The 16162-nt window shown below is 44.0% G+C and overlaps 1 protein-coding gene across 1 annotated transcript in view; it reads right to left on the bottom strand.

Moving 5' to 3' along the window:
• The window catches only part of LOC307130392 (uncharacterized protein), a 34741-nt gene that overhangs the window by 2174 nt on the left and 16405 nt on the right, over window positions 1–16162 (bottom strand). Inside the window, 4 exon segments of the mRNA XM_079823354.1 lie at window positions 390–2144; window positions 2748–2822; window positions 3320–3430; window positions 3630–3755. Of these exon segments, the coding sequence (XP_079679480.1) occupies window positions 390–2144; window positions 2748–2822; window positions 3320–3430; window positions 3630–3755 (2067 nt within the window).

Genomic DNA, 16162 nt, shown 5'->3' with positions numbered 1-16162 from the left:
TGTGCTCCAAGTATAAATAGCAACAATTGGCACCTTATTTACACTAAGTGCAGTACCACCACTCAATATACGCAGCATACAGAGCCTGCATAGGGCACCAACTACTAAGGTTGGCACCACCCAAATGCAAAGTGGATAGAGCAGTGACTAGTGGTCGCCTTGACTAAATGCTAATAGTGATAAATGTTACTCATGCAAAGTGTAAATGGAAGTAATTTGCTATTTGTACTAAAGGTAAAATATCTGAACAATGGTGAGCCAAATTAGTGAAAATGGCCTTCGCCAATATAGTCGATTAGCCGCACTCAGTGTAAATAGACATGGGCGTTTATTTATTTTTTTATATTATTTATATTAAACAGGTCATATAAGAAGTTAGATGTTCTCACAAAATCTTTTTCGACAACTTGATCACAGGAAGCAGCCAGATCAAGGCTGCATCCAATCTTCCATATTTACAAAGTTCAAAATCATTGAACTTCTCATTTGATGTCATTAAGATGTACACCAGAGCCAACCAGAGATGTGGGGACAGAGTGTCGCTGTTTATTTTTCCGGAGGTTATGTAGCTTTGGATTTTAGAAATGAGAGAATGATCATTGAGTTCATTCAGACAGTGGAACATAACAAGAGTCATTTCTGAGCAAGGGATTGTTTTTATCTTTTCCTTGATATACTCAATAGTTTTCTCTCTTTCCAGGGAACTTCCTGTCCTCTTCACCAAAAACCCTTTTAGGAGGCTCTCGTTTATTGAATGTCCCATGAGAAAACGAAGAAAAAGATCAAAATGTCCATTCATGCTTGCTACAGTTTTATCAACTGCACATTTGTGTAAGCTGAGCATTGTCACAGGCTTTTCAGATTCATGTGCTTCAAGCTCGTTTTTGCCATTGTTCATGAAGGAGAGGTGCACATATAGAGCCGCTAGATGTTCCTGAATGCTAAGATGAACAAAGCAGAAGACTTTCCCCTGATACCAGCCAAACTCCTCTCTGAAGATCTGAGTGCACAATCCTGAGTACACTGATGCTTCTGTCACATCAATGCCACACTCTCTCAGGTCTTCCTCATAGAAGATCACATTGCCTCTTTCCAGTTGCTCGTATGCCAGTTTACCTAGTTTGAAAATCATCTCTTTATCTTTGTCCTCCTTCTCAGTATACTTTGTGTTTTTGATGCTAATCTGTGCCATCAGGTAGTGTGTGTACATTTGAGTGAGAGTCTTGGGAATCTCTCCACTCTCTGCTTCGCTCAACATCTTCTCTAGAACAGTGGCTGAGATCCAGCAGAACACTGGGATGTGGCACATGATGTAGAGGCTCCTCGATGACTTCAGGTGTGTGATGATTGTATTGGCCATACTCTGATCACTGATTCTCTTCCTGAAGTATTCCTCCTTCTGTGGCTCATTGAAGCCTCGTACCTCTGTCACTCGATGAACACACTCAGAGGGGATGAGATCAGCTGCTGCTGGTCTGGAGGTGATCCAGATAAGAGCAGAGGGAAGCAGATTCCCCGCAATGAGGTTCGTCAGCAGCACGTCCACTGAGGCTGATTCACTTACATCACACAACCTCACATCGCTCTGAAAATCCAGAGACAAACGACACTCGTCCAGACCATCAAAGATGAACAACACTTTATATTTATCATTGGATATTTCCATTTCTTTTGTTTCAGGGAAAAAGACATGAAGAAGATCTGAAAGACAGAGTGTTTTGTCCTTCATCAAATTGAGCTCTCTGAAAGGAAGTGGAAATATGAGCTGGACGTCCTGATTCTCTTTCCCTTCTGCCCAGTCCAGGATGAACTTCTGCACAGAGACTGTTTTTCCAATGCCAGCGACTCCCTTTGTCAGCACAGTTCTGATGGGTTTGTCTTGTCCAGGTAAAGGTCTAAAGATGTCATTGCATTGGATCGGTATTGTTGCTCCTTCTGCAGCCTTCAATGATTTTTCTATCCTTTTAATTTCATGTTCATTACTGATCTCTCCATTTCCACCCTCTGTGATATAGAGCTCAGTGTAGATCTCATTCAGGAGTGTTGGGTTTCCTTGCTTTGCCAGCCCTTCAAAAATATACCGGTGCTTCATTTTCATGCAATATTTGAATAATTTGTGGATCTCTGGATGAGGAGCATCATGTCTGTTAAAAACATAATCTTTTTAGTAGCAAATAATAAAACTACAGTGCCTCTAGCCTGTGTAGGCTATATAGTTAAGTGGAAACTTGAAAAACTTTTTCATTATATTCAACAATATCAATTGATTTATAACAGATAAATATCCTAAACACGGATATCATGTGTATTTCCTCTTTTGTAATCTCAGTAATGTCGTACATTTTTGTGGAAAATTTTATTAGATAGCTTTTTCTACTAATGAAGACTGTGACTTCTGTATTTGAACAAATTGCTAAAAATAGAAGAGTGATTATTCTCATAAGCAAGATACAGTATTAATTGAATAGTACTTAAATTTTGATTTACTATGCATTATTTCTCAGTTTTCTAAATAACAATAATGTGTGAGATCAGCATGATGGCAAATGAACAATGAGGAAGTCAGAAATGCCCTGACGTTTATTGCTGCAACCCTGTAGCTGGCAAGAGTTAATGGCAAATACTCTGTACTCAACCTTGTTTTATCCTTGAGCCATCAGACCCCCGTTCACCCTCTCTGACCTGAGAAGCACAGGAAGTGCACCTTTCTAGTGTAAACATTGAATGAACATATAATGAAACATTACCTCTGGTGTGGTATTTTTGATTTATCTTTCGTTTGTACTGCACTGGGATAAGGTGAATTTGATGTCTCTAGGGAACTGAAAAATACATTATTAATATACATTAAATTCATATTGATTTGAGTTTTCTCTCCATTGCTTAGATGCATTTCTTAAAAAAATATTTGGTCAAAACTATAAACATTCTCAAAAAATGTTAAATAATAAAAAACTTCACTCAAAAACTCTGTTCTATTGCAACTTTGGCATCAGTTTCACAAAAATTAACCAATGAACAGTAGCTAGTAGAAAATGTGTTATTTGAGTTTGGTTTGTTATATCTATATCCATTTCTCTTTCATTCTGAATGAGACTGAGACAGTTCTTTGTGAAGTTTTTATATATTTATATGTTTTAGAAATGCATCTTTGATTTTAGAAATAAAGAAATGGTTTGAAAATATTATAATCTGATTTAGTGTGTAAGGGATTGAGGAAAAATATTTAAAACATTCACAAACAAAATGTTATTTATAGCCGTAAGGCTACGATTATCACAGCTTTACCAGATGCAAACATAAAGATAAATAGATTTACCTTTGGTCAAATGGAGAATATCCATTTTTTAACTGAATTGGTATTTTCATTGATTTGTCACTTTTCAGGGACCAAACACTGGGATCAGGTGAATGTGATCTTTCCTTAGAACTGAAAAAGACGACCTAATCAATCTCAATCTCACCACTGAACAACATTTATGTGCTTCCAAGTAAAAGCTGATGTGATCAAGATTTTTCAAGAAATGATCCAGGACAATACTATATCACTTGAAAGCAAAGTTTTTGTTTTATCTCACAATATTACCAAAAACATCAAAGCTATGTAACATATAAATAGTTATATTTACCTCTGATCAACCAGAGGATCTCCTTTTTTTAACTGAATTGGTATTTTCATGGATTTGTCACTTTTCATGGACAAAACACTGGGGACAGGTGAATCCGATTTCTCCAAAGAACTGAAAAACAACAACCTTTCAAAAAGTTCAAAAGTTAAAGATTATGCTCTTGTCAACAAAATATTTGGTTTTATTACTCTATATCTTAAGTCAGTTAAAAGGTTTGTTTCATTAATCTTAATTAATGAAAGGTTATTTGCAAAGAAAACGCTTGGGGTTACTTGACTGTAACCCTGTTCCCTGATAAAGCAGAACGAGATGCTGCATGAAGCTTATGCATATGGGAACGTCTTATCGTGACCAGCTGTTGAAATAGTGTGTAAACACGTCAATGAAATTGACCCGGAGGTATTTATAGCCTCGGCCGGTGACGTCATACGCGCACCTGCTACACGAGGCTATAAATAGATGAGCTCCAGCTGTAGCCATTAAAACTTTTTGGTTTTTTTTGTATACAGGTGCTGGTCATATAATTAGAATATCATCAAAAAGTTGATTTATTTCACTAATTCCATTCAAAAAGTGAAACTTGTATATTATATTCATTCATTACACACAGACTGATATATTTCAAACGTTTATTTATTTTAATTTTGATGATTATAACAGACAACTAAGGAAAATCCCAAAATCAGTATCTCAGAAAATTAGAATATTGTGAAAAGGTTCAATATTGAAGACACCTGGTGCCACACTCTAATCAGCTAATTAACTCAAAACACCTGCAAAGTCTAGTTAGTCTCAGTCTAGTTATGTAGGCTACACAATCATGGGGAAGACTACTGACTTGACAGTTGTCCAAAAGATGACAATTGACACCTTGCACAAGGAGGGCAAGACACAAAAGGTCATTGCAAAAAAGGCTGGTTGTTCACAGAGCTCTGTGTCCAAGCACATTTATAGAGAGGCGAAGGGAAGGAAAAGATGTGGTAGAAAAAAGTGTACAAGCAATAGGGATAACCGCACCCTGGAGAGGATTGTGAAACAAAATCCATTCAAAAATGTGGGGGAGATTCACAAAGAGTGGACTGCAGCTGGAGTCAGTGCTTCAAGAACCACTACGCACAGACGTATGCAAGACATGGGTTTCAGCTGTCGCATTCCTTGTGTCAAGCCACTCTTGAACAACAGACAGCGTCAGAAGCGTCTCGCCTGTGCTAAAGACAAACAGGAAAAAAGTGGTCCAAAGTTATGTTCTCTGATGAAAGTAAATGTTGCATTTCCTTTGGAAATCAGGGTCCCAGAGCCTGGAGGAAGAGAGGAGAGGCACACAATCCACGTTGCTTGAGGTCCAGTGTAAAGTTTCCACAGTCAGTGATGGTTTGGGATGCCATGTCATCTGCTGGTGTTGGTCCGCTGTGTTTTCTGAGGTCCAAGGTTAACGCAGCCGTATACCATGAAGTTTTAGAGCACTTCATGCTTCCTGCTGCTGATCAACTTTATGGAGATGCAGATTTCATTTTCCAACAGGACTTGGCACCTGCACACAGTGCCAAAGCAACCAGTGCCTGGTTTAAGGACCATGATATCCCTGTTCTTAATTGGCCAGCAAACTTGCCTGATCTTAACTCCATAGAAAATCTATGGGGTATTGTGAAGAGGAAGATGCGATATGCCAAACCCAACTGTGGCGAGCAGTGAGGCTGAGGGACCGTGAGAGCGGGACGAGGCCGCGGTCATTATGATGATGAGCACCAGCTGCGTGCCGCATCGGCCTCGTGTCTCACGGAGGAGTGACGGGAGTATAAAGGAGGAGCGACGACAGTGAAGGACGAGAGAGGACCAGGCCTGGACTTTAAGTTGTATTTTGTTTACGTTTTGTTTATGTATGTGTGCGGCAGTCGTCCGTGAGGGGTTGCCGCTTTTAATTTCACTTTGTTTGTTCATTTATTTGATTAAAGTTTTTTATTTGATTGTTGAATGTAAAAAAAAAAAAAAAAAAAAGCGCTGCCGTGCCCCTTGGTGGAGGTGGGGTGACTGCCGCGCACATACATAAACAAAACGTAAACAAAATACAAATCATAATCCAGGCCTGGTCCTCTCTCGTCCTTCACTGTCGTTGCTCCTCCTTTATACTCCCGTCACTCCTCCGTGAGACCGATGCGGCACGCAGCTGGCGCTCATCATCATAATGGCCCGCTCTCACGGTCCCTCAGCCTCGCTGCTCGCCACACCAACAATGCAGAAGAGCTGAAGGCCACTATCAGAGGAACCTGGGCTCTCATAATACCTGAGCAGTGCCACAGACTGATCGACTCCATGCCACGCCGCATTGCTGCAGTAATTCAGGCAAAAAGGCAATTAAGTATTGAGTGCTGTACATGCTCATACTTTTCATGTTCATACTTTTCAGTTGACCAAGATTTCTAAAAATCCTTTGTTTGTATTGGTCATAAGTAATATTCTAATTTTCTGAGATACTGAATTTGGGATTTTCCTTAGTTGTCTGTTATAATCATCAAATTAAAAGAAATAAACATTTAAAATATATCAGTCTGTGTGTAATGAATTAATATAATATTAAAGTTTCACTTTTTGAATGGAATTAGTGAAATAAATCAACTTTTTGATGATATTCTAATTATATGACCAGCACCTGTATATGAGACTGTAGCTGTACTGTCACCCGCACTAGGACATGACAGCCCCTCAATTGGGGGAGAAAGTATTTCAGGGCCAGAAATACAGCCATCAACTTGATGGACTGGACGACCACTTAAGGCTGCACCCCAGCCCGTCAGGGAAGCGTCTGTCATCAGTAACTTAGAGTGGGACCCAAGGCAAGAACCGGGGTCTGAACCATTTTACATTTACATTTTTATGCATTTGGCAGACGCTTTTATCCAAAGCGACTTACAGGGAAGTCACAGGGACTTATTACAGGGACAATCCCCCTGCAGCAACATAAAGTGCCTTGCTCAAGGACACACTGGTGGTGACCGCTGGGATTGAACCAGCAACCTTCCGCGTATCAGTTCCATGGTTTAACCCACTGGACCACCATCTCACAATGAACCACATAGTTAGTGTACGAAGCCACATGGCGCACCACTTTATTTGCCTGAGGATTGCCCCTAAAGTCCTCTGGCTTTGAGCCACAACTGAAACGGTCTTATGTGCAACAACCCCAAAGGGAAACCCGTGGATGCTGATGCCATGAGACCTAACACTCTTAGGTGCTGATGATCAGGTGATCATGGTCTAGCCTGACTTTGCTCAGGGTATACTGAATGGTCTTGATTAGAGCGGGAAACAGTTGTGCCCACCTCGTGACCAAAAACCAAACAAACCCTAGATAAGTCGTTCTCTGGGCAGGAGAAAGAACACTTTTCTTGTGTTCTCGTGTTGAGTCTCAACCCTAGAGAAACTAGATGAGCTAACACTGTCTCTGTTTTGAAGCACCATCTCATGCGACTGTGCTAATATTAGCAATCGCCTATGTAATTCAAAATGTGAATGCCCCGGAATCCTAATGGAGCAGTAATACATCCATGCATTTCGTATATATGTGCAGTTACATGGCTAGCCGAATGAAAGACCCAAAATTGGTAAGCTTTTGCCCCCAAGAGCGAACCTCAGGAACTTCCTGTGTTGTGGCAGTCTTTATATGTGAATACATGCATCCTTCGGATCAATTGTGCCAAATCAATGTTGAATATGCGGCACGACCGTCTTCACGGTAATATCTTGACCTTGAGTACTTTAACTGCTTCACGGTTTAAGCCTCGAAGATCTAAGATTGGACTAGTTTGGTGAGATGGTGGTCCAGTGGGTTAAACCATGGAACTGATGCGCAGAAGGTTGCTGGTTCGAGCCCAGTGGTCACCACCAGTGTGTCCTTGAGCAAGGCACTTTACTCCATGTTGCTCCAGGGGGATTGCCCCTGTATTAAGGGCACTGAAAGCACTGTGGGCACTGCTTTGGATAAAAGCGTCTGCCAAATGCATAAATGTCAATGTAGTTTGTAGCTCTTGTGACAGTACGAGCGCCAACTACGCCTTCACGGAAATGGAGACCACGCCGTTCAAACAAGGAGGATGACAAATAAATTAGTTTACTAATTTTACTGTGCTTAACACTCATGCAGAAACGCCTGGCAGAAGTTCCCACACTGCCAGACTCTGAGAGTGATAGTTTTAACACTTCCTGTTGAGGGGCTGTAAGATGTTCTATGTCCGGGATGATAGCAGGATTTAAACACAGAACGTCTAACATTTCACTGGAAACCGCTGCCTCCCCGAATCACCCCACATGAAAAAATACTATAGTATATTATAGTAAAATTACAGTAAAATTACTCTAGTAAATACTATAGTGTTTTTGAACCATACTATAGTAAAGATACTACAGTAAATTGTAGTATATTGTAGTATATTATAGTATTTACTACACTTAATTTACTGTAGTATATTTACTATAGTACGGTTCAAAAACACTATTGTATTTACTAGAGTAATTTTACTATAATATACTATAGTATTTTTTCGTGTGGGACCAGAGGCGGCAGGGATGGAGTGGTTTTGAGGATAATGGGGTGGGGTGAGCAAATGTTTGACACACCCTGTCCCGTGGGGGCAGACTGGGCACCAGACCATCGGACTTCTTATATTGATGATAGTCCCGAGGTCTGCCCTGTGAGATTGTTGAGGAGGACGAGCCGGTATCCAGTCTTTACGAAGGAGAGCGCGACTGGCCACACTCTGCTTATTACCTCCCTAATCTTGAAGGACCGAAGAGAGGTTATGTGGCTGACAGCCCCTCCCCTTGAGTGCATCGAGGAAGAAACTGAGTGAACACTTCATCATGTTTCTTCCACTCCTTTAAATCTGGCCACTACAGAGTTTACTGAGTCACCAAATAAACCACTCAAATCCTTCAAGAGGTCAGCCTGGTATGCCTGCAAGACAGCCATAGTGTGCAGCGCAGCACCAGCCTGTCCCCTTATATTTATTATTCTTATATAAATCATATACAATATATATTTCATATATATTCCATATAAAATAATATATAATATATAATTCATATACAGTATATAAGCTTTGCCCACGAAAGCCGAAGTTTATTTTCTAAATGGCTTCATGGGGAGGTATGTCTCTTTAATGAAAAATGCAGACCCAGGCGAGAGATAGCTTGCGACTGTCTCTTTCACCTGGGGAATCTCTACATACCCACGTGATTTCGCACCCACGATAGTCGAAAATGTTTACGTCAAGGGCACAAAAACACGTGAAGTAAATGGTTTTCTCCATGACTTTGCCACCGGACAGTAACCTCAAGCTCACTGCGTTTGGGGATCTCTCATTCACGGTGCCAGACAAACTTTGCCCTGACCACCGCGCGAACAACCACCTCAATAAACTCCTCATCATGGATTTACTATCATGTGAGAAACGATCGCAGGTCGGCTGCACGAGGTCCGCGGACCCAGAGATTCATTATCATTCCCTGTGCGAGCTGAAATAATGCCGGAGCGCGCTTCAAGATCGCGCGGGAAAACATGTAGATTTGTAGCCTGACGTCGTCATACTCAATTCTAGTCAGAATATGAGTCTGATACTGCTCCATTGGGCTGTGATTATGGGGCGTGTTTCAACCGAACCAGGAAAATCCTCAATTGGATAGACCTACAACCAATCAGAGCAACGGAGCGACGCATAACGTTAGTTGTCAAATGTCAACAGAACTCAACTGCACTGTGTTGCCATGTCCGCGGGTTGAAGCGACCCTAATTATGTGATATACAGACCCAGGAATGCGATTTTTAAGCTGCCAGCCCTGCCAAAATAACACATATTTTACCCCCCAAATGCCTTTTTTTTCCCGGAGAACCTCCCCTGGAAAGCTATTGGGCTTGTTTTGGGCTAGCTTTGAGGAACGTTAGCAATTGCGGGTTTTGTTGTAAAAACTTGGGGTTTCACTTTATTTTGATGGTCCCTTTAACACATTCTGTTGACTATAAATAACATTGCACCTACATGTCTACTAATTCTCATTAGAGTGTTAGTAGAGTATAAGTAGACTGGTAGGGTTATGGTTAGAATAAGTTGACATGTTCTTGCAAAGTTACTTATAGTCAGTAGAATGTCTGTTGGAGGACCATCACAATAAAGAGTTAGCAGACATTAAGCAGACAGTCTACTGATAATCTAATGAGAGTTAGTTGACATGTAGTTGCAAATTTACTTATAGTCAACATAATGTTCAAAAGGGACCATCAAAATAAAGTGTTACCAAACTTGGCAACCCTGCACGCACGCTGGAATAAGTAGCCTAACGTTAGAAGAAAAAGATGAGTTTAAACGATCTTTGCCGGTGTTGTAAAAAAAAAGAATTTAAGGATACACAGAGTACTTACCAACACGATCATCATTTCTGAGAGAAATAGTAAAGGTGAATGCATATACGAACAAGTTCTCCGTTTAGGATTAGAACACCAAACTCAACCCGAGCGCCTTTGATGACGTGGATGATTACGTTACTGTTTATCATCTGTCCATCATCGTCTGCCCGCCCTGACAATTTCATTGGTCCGAACAGTTTCATAATTACTTCTCTACCGAACAAGTCCAGACCGAACTGCCCGAGTAAAAATGTTGTGGGCGGGGCTAAGTTCGGCTGGCATCCAGGCTAGTAGATTTGGTGAGCGAGCAAGCAAAAGGGACGGACCCGTCTCTTGCTCGTCAACAAACCCATTTGAGATCCCGAACACGGGTGTGGACTGAAAGTAGCCAAGACGAGCATAAAGCATTCTAACTGTAAAGGCTCGCAATGCTCGCACTCGTCTGACTCAATGCAGTGACTGCATGCTTTTCCCCAAACACACAAAGCAGTAATTGTGAGTGTCCACGTCTGCTATCGGGCGAGAGCATGGAGGCCCACAACGTTTAGACTGCTGACCGGTGTTGCCACAGTTACTTTGAAAAAGTAACTTAGTTACTTTACAGATTACTTGATTTTAAAAGTAACTAAGTTACTTTACAGATTACTTGATTTTAAAAGTAACTAAGTTAGATTACAAGTTACTTTATTAGTTACATTCATCAGTTGCCGACAACACCTCTGCAGCCTCAACATAAAAATGACAACCGTTTTTGCCAACACTTTATTGGAAAGTGCATTTTTAACAGTAACGTCAACAATGTATCTCCTGAAATTGTATCTCCCAAAAAATATTTTGACTAATTTTATAAAATCTAAACATGTTAATGAAAAGGTACAAATTACTTTGTGTTCTTATTAAATACATTTATGAAAAACAATTTATATTTAATTTTTAATTTATATTTATATATGAATGTAAATAATTATATGGGCCTACACAAATAAGATAAAATTACAAGATTTATATTTTATTGTAAACGTAATGTGCAGCTCTGTAAAGGGACAACAAATATATGATCGGTACGTGAGAACAATATATTTTTTAATAATCTTTAAGTGCACAAAACTATGAAAATATATGAAACGCGTCAAAACAGAGCGGCAACAAAGCGCTTATGCGCATCCCGGGTGCAGAATGATGCGCTTAAAGCAACATGGAGTCAGAGTGTGCAGTGCAGCGCGAGTGCACATTGAAAAGTTCACGGTTTAAAGAGAAGATGAGCGTTGAGCCCATAAATCCTAGTCTACTATGTAGCCTATATCGGTCCAAACATTCACTGATGATTTGTTTCTTCACAGTTTTAAATTCCGGTTATTGTGCGTGTGATGCTAATTAATAGTCATTGTGTTGTCACATGGGTAGCGAGCACAACATCTTTCAGAAACCGCTAGATAAACTCCAGGAAGATAAATTATTTTATCAACATATCAAGTATTATAACGGGAATATATCATATTGGAGTGAGCTTTACCGTGCAGCTGCTGACTGGAACCGAACGCGACGCGCAGTTTGAATGGAGAATGATTGACAGCTACAGCGGAGGAAAGACATTCAGCTATGGAATGGCTTTAGATGACTTTGTAGGCTACTAGCAAATCATAATATACTAATAATGATTGCTGAAGGATAATGTGACAATATATATTTCTGATGATTATTAAATTATCACGACATGTCTAATCTGAGCAAGACTGCCTGTCTTGTGTTTTGTCGACAGACGGAGCGACCGCCTCGTAATTCTCTATGTCGGAAAACCAACTGCTGAGACTAAACAAGAAAGCAAAAATATATATTTTTACTAAGGAAAATGACAAAAATAGTAACTCACAGTGACTTGGATAAGTTACTTTAATCTGATTACTGGTTTGGAAATAGTAACGGGTTAGATTACTCGTTACTGGAAAAAGTAGTCAAATTAGAGTAATGCGTTACTAAGTAACGCGTTACTGGCATCACTGCTGCTGACTCATTCTCAACTGATGTAACTTCTTTTAACTTGAACTCGTTTCACTTGATGTAACAGAGATGAAAGAGAGAAGTCTGCACACTATCAGTTGAAAACTAACTCCTAACAAAGATCTCGAGTTGAGTCTTGAAAGAGAGAGAGAGAGATTTTTAGATTCCCTTTCGAAAGGGAACTCGCGCTGCGTCAGCTTGACGCTACGGGGAACGCCGTCAGCGTGACAGGTGTCTGAATCACAATCGAATCACGTCAATCCTATTGACCGGCGACAGCCCATGACATCATCAAAGTGCGACCAGGAAGTATATAAGGGCGCCTTACCAACATGACACCGCTTCTTCGTCTTCAGGGACTGTTTGTCTGCTTCGAGAGAAAGAATCACAAAAGCTACAATGAAACACACAGGGAAGTCCAAGCATAACTTCCGGAAGTGCGCGGATCCGTGTCCCAGGTTCCTTACACCTGAGGACACACATACCCTTTGTGTGTTTTGTCTGGGGGAAGAGCACGCACGGGAGGTTCTCGAGGGAGCCTCCTGTGCCAACTGCGAGCGTCTTCCCATCCAGACGCTCCGCTCTCGTCTGGCCCTCTTCTCGAGGGAAGTGGGTCCAGCTTCTGGGGACGGTCCCGCCGGTGCTGAGGTCGAGCGCCGGCTGCAATCATGGGGTTCCCAGATGGATCTGGCTCATCGTCTAGAGAGAGGCGTGGTTCTCTCTGACGATCGGTCAGATCGCGAGGGGCAGCTGCCGGGGGAGGAGTCAGACCTTTCCTCCCTTTCGTCAGCTGGTGCTCTTCCGGATGAGCAAGGGGTAGCTGAGCAGGGTGGTGACGAAGTATCAGCTGAGGCTGAACCCTCTCAGCCGCCCTGCCCCGTGTATGACGAGCTGCTGGAAGTGATGGAGCGTGCCACTGCTAGACTGCAGCTACAGTGGCGGCGCGCGAGGAGAGAGCCCGCGCATTCGAGCCGCCTCGATGATCGGTTTCTCTCGGACGTCAATCCAGCAGCTCCCGGGAGCCTTCCATTCCTCCCCGATCTTCATGATCAGATCTCGGGGGCATGGAAGAAGCCGTACTCGGCCCGGATCTTTCGTTATCAGCAAGGGAATTTCGCTGATGTCGAGGGATCCGCCGAGTCCGGTTATGTGTCGATGCCACCAATCGACGAGACGTTCGCAAACTATCTCGCGTCTGGGAGGCCATCGACACTGAGAACTCCCGCCCTGCCCTCTAAGGCGCTGAAGACCACCTCACGCCTTAACGGCAGGGCATACACGTCGGCAGGTCAGGCTGCGTCACTATGGCGGTGTTGCAAGCTTACCAGGCTGATCTGCTGAGGGATCTCGATCAGGGGGAGGGCCTACCCCCTGATGCGATGGCCGAGCTGCGTCGCACCACAGATTTTGCTCTCCGGGCTACCAAACAAACAGCGGTCGCCATCGGTCGTTCGATGGCGGCCATGGTAGCCACGGAGAGACATCTGTGGCTGAACCTGGCGGACATCGGGGGGAAAGAAAAGACCTTTCTCCTCGATGCCCCGGTCTCGCCCTCTGAACTCTTCGGCACCTCCGTCGAGGCGGTGGTGGGAAGGTTTAGAGAGGCGAGGGCGCGCTCGGCGGCATTTAGATCATGCATCCCGCGGAGATCCGGGGCGGCACCCAGACAGGTGGGAAGCTCCAGTCCGTCACGGTCTGAGGACTGGCGGCAGGACCAGCGAGCCAGCGTCGCTTCTCGCGCGCCCCCTCCTGGTTGGAGCAGGGAGTGGAAATAGCGTGACTCCCGCACTCAGAAGAGGAAGGACGTCGGACAAGTGACCCGGAACCAGCGCCGTGGAGGGCCACGTTGGGATCAGTCTCCGCCTCCGAGGAGGCGCTAGACTAACGCAGGCCCTTCCTCCTTCTAATAATTCCCTTTTCCCCTACGCCTCTTACATCAGGCGGTGGGCCCGTGATGAGCGGGAAAAGGAAGTACCCCAATCTCTGACGGCCCGCCAGGCCTGGTGTGTGAGAGCGCCCTCGAGCGGGTCGGTGGTAATGCTGCACCTAAGCACACACATTATGAATAAAGATTGTGGTTGAATATCAATGGCGCGCTGCAGGCGAGCGGGTAAGTCCCCTGTGGGGAAAATATCAATACATTTTCTGTTCCATGCTCCCTGCTGAGGATTTCGGGATCACTTTGGAGTAGTTGGATATTTCTGTAGGGTCTATAGTTCCCCTGTTTGGACGGCCAGAACGAATGCATTTTACAAGCCAGTTGCTTTAAAAGTATATTCAGCAGGTTTTTGCTCGCTGTTGATTATGTTTTTTATCTCAAAAAAAAAAAAAAAACGGGAATATCACCGGCTCATTCCTGCGGGTGTGTAGCGCTTTTCTCTGAATGTAGGAAGGCTGCGTGTAAGAATTCCCAGCTTCAAGCTTGTAACTGGTAGCCACCTCAGGGTAGAGCGGCCTGCGTCCTCTCTCAGTGTAAGACTGGCTAGAGAATTGGGATCAGACTGTTACAACTACAGTTAGATCTAGAGCCCATTAAAACAAAACAGGTTTAGATCTATTTTGGCCTACGCTTCTAGGGTTAAAAAAAAAAAAAAATTCCCTAATGTAGCCGTCTCTTACGTAGAGTCGTCCGGCCAAGGCCCGCCCCCTTTTCTGTGTTCGGGGTTTTTTTTTTTACTAGCAATGCAGATGGTGCTGTGCAGGATGTGATAGCGACCTAGCCAGTGGTCGCTTGGAGGGGTAGGCCATCTTTTTTGTTTGATGTAAGGATGTTGTATATGTTGTTCAACTTTGCCCTCCAGAGCTAGTTGTTTAAAGCCGCCAGTTCTTTGGAATTATGCCTGGCATGTGGCAGTACTCCTCTGTTAAAACAGGGTAGATTAGAGTATTTCGCTAACCTAGCTCTGTATCATTCTGCCTCACCCATGGCTTGGGTTGAGCAGCACTTCTTAACCTTTGTAAAAAATGGTCTGGTAGTGAGCTCCCTTGTAGCCAGAGCATTGCCATGGCTGACGCCCTTGCATTTAAACGATAGGCCGCTTCAAAAGCTAGGTCCTTCATTGGGCGGGTGGCGTACGTGGTACTCCCCCCGTTTAGGGGGTCCAGGGCGTTGTTTTGCCGAGTATCCTGTCATGAGTAATGTAATTAGGTTCCAGAGCTTGTAGGCGCTGCTGGTAAGACTGCAACTGTCATACAGTAGGCCCGAAAAGTGGGCCGCTGGGATGGATTAGCCCCAGGTTGGGACCTTGGGGAAACCAGTTGGCTGTGAGCAGCCAACTTGGGCTGTCTGGGCAGTAGACTCCGGGTCAGGTGGTAGGCCTCAGTAGGCCTCCTTGCGAGTGAGTCCCGACGTTGGGGAGGTTAGCGATTAATAGCTGCAACCTAGATAGGTAGTCAGCCTCGGAAAGTTGGCCTTTGCAAAGTCGGCCCCTTTTTTGGTATTGCTATGTGTTTACTCCCCAACGATGTCGGCCTCAAGTAGCAGAATTATCAACTAATAACTTATCTTTGTTGTCTTGTCAGCCAGCAGAGGAGCCGCTGTCAGCCGGGAGATATAGCAGCCAGTCTCGTGCCTGCCACAACAGGAAGCCGCCTCCGCGGATCTGCTGTAAGGCTCCATGGACGCCAGTCGACCATGATAAGTCAGTGCGGCTGCCTGACTGTCCCTAGGGGTGAGCCCCGGGACCAGGATGCCTCTGGCAGCAGGCATGTGGGGTTTCCAGGTAGCGGGCCTCACCAGGCCCCCCTGAAGGTTTGCCGTGGGGAGTAGGCCTCAAGCCGGGCCTCCCCTGATGGCACACCCCAAGGTTTCAGTCATGTGGACTAACATGGACTGCTAGCAGATGGTAGGCCTTACTCTGCCTCCCGGTGAGCTCGCTACCAGGCGATAGGCCGCACTGGGCCTCCCTGAGGGGGAATTCCCGAGTCAGAATGCTCGGGCGGCTAGCATAGCCTGCTATTAGGTAGCGGGCCTCTCCAGGCCTCCCTGAGGGGATGAGCTCCTGTTTCCAGCTGCATCGACAGTGGGCTTCGACTGCTATTATGGGGATGGGCCTTATCTGGCCTCCCTTTGGCCGAGTTCCCGAGTCGGTTCCTCGAGCATTTGGCATGTACTGCTATCATGCAATAGGCCTCACTAGGC

The sequence above is a fragment of the Gobio gobio genome (assembly GCF_949357685.1).
Source record: "Gobio gobio genome assembly, chromosome: 8".
In the NCBI taxonomy this organism is placed as follows: Eukaryota; Metazoa; Chordata; class Actinopteri; order Cypriniformes; family Gobionidae; genus Gobio; species Gobio gobio.
Note: the sequence above shows the minus strand (reverse complement) of the source record. Positions and strands in the feature narration are given on the sequence as shown.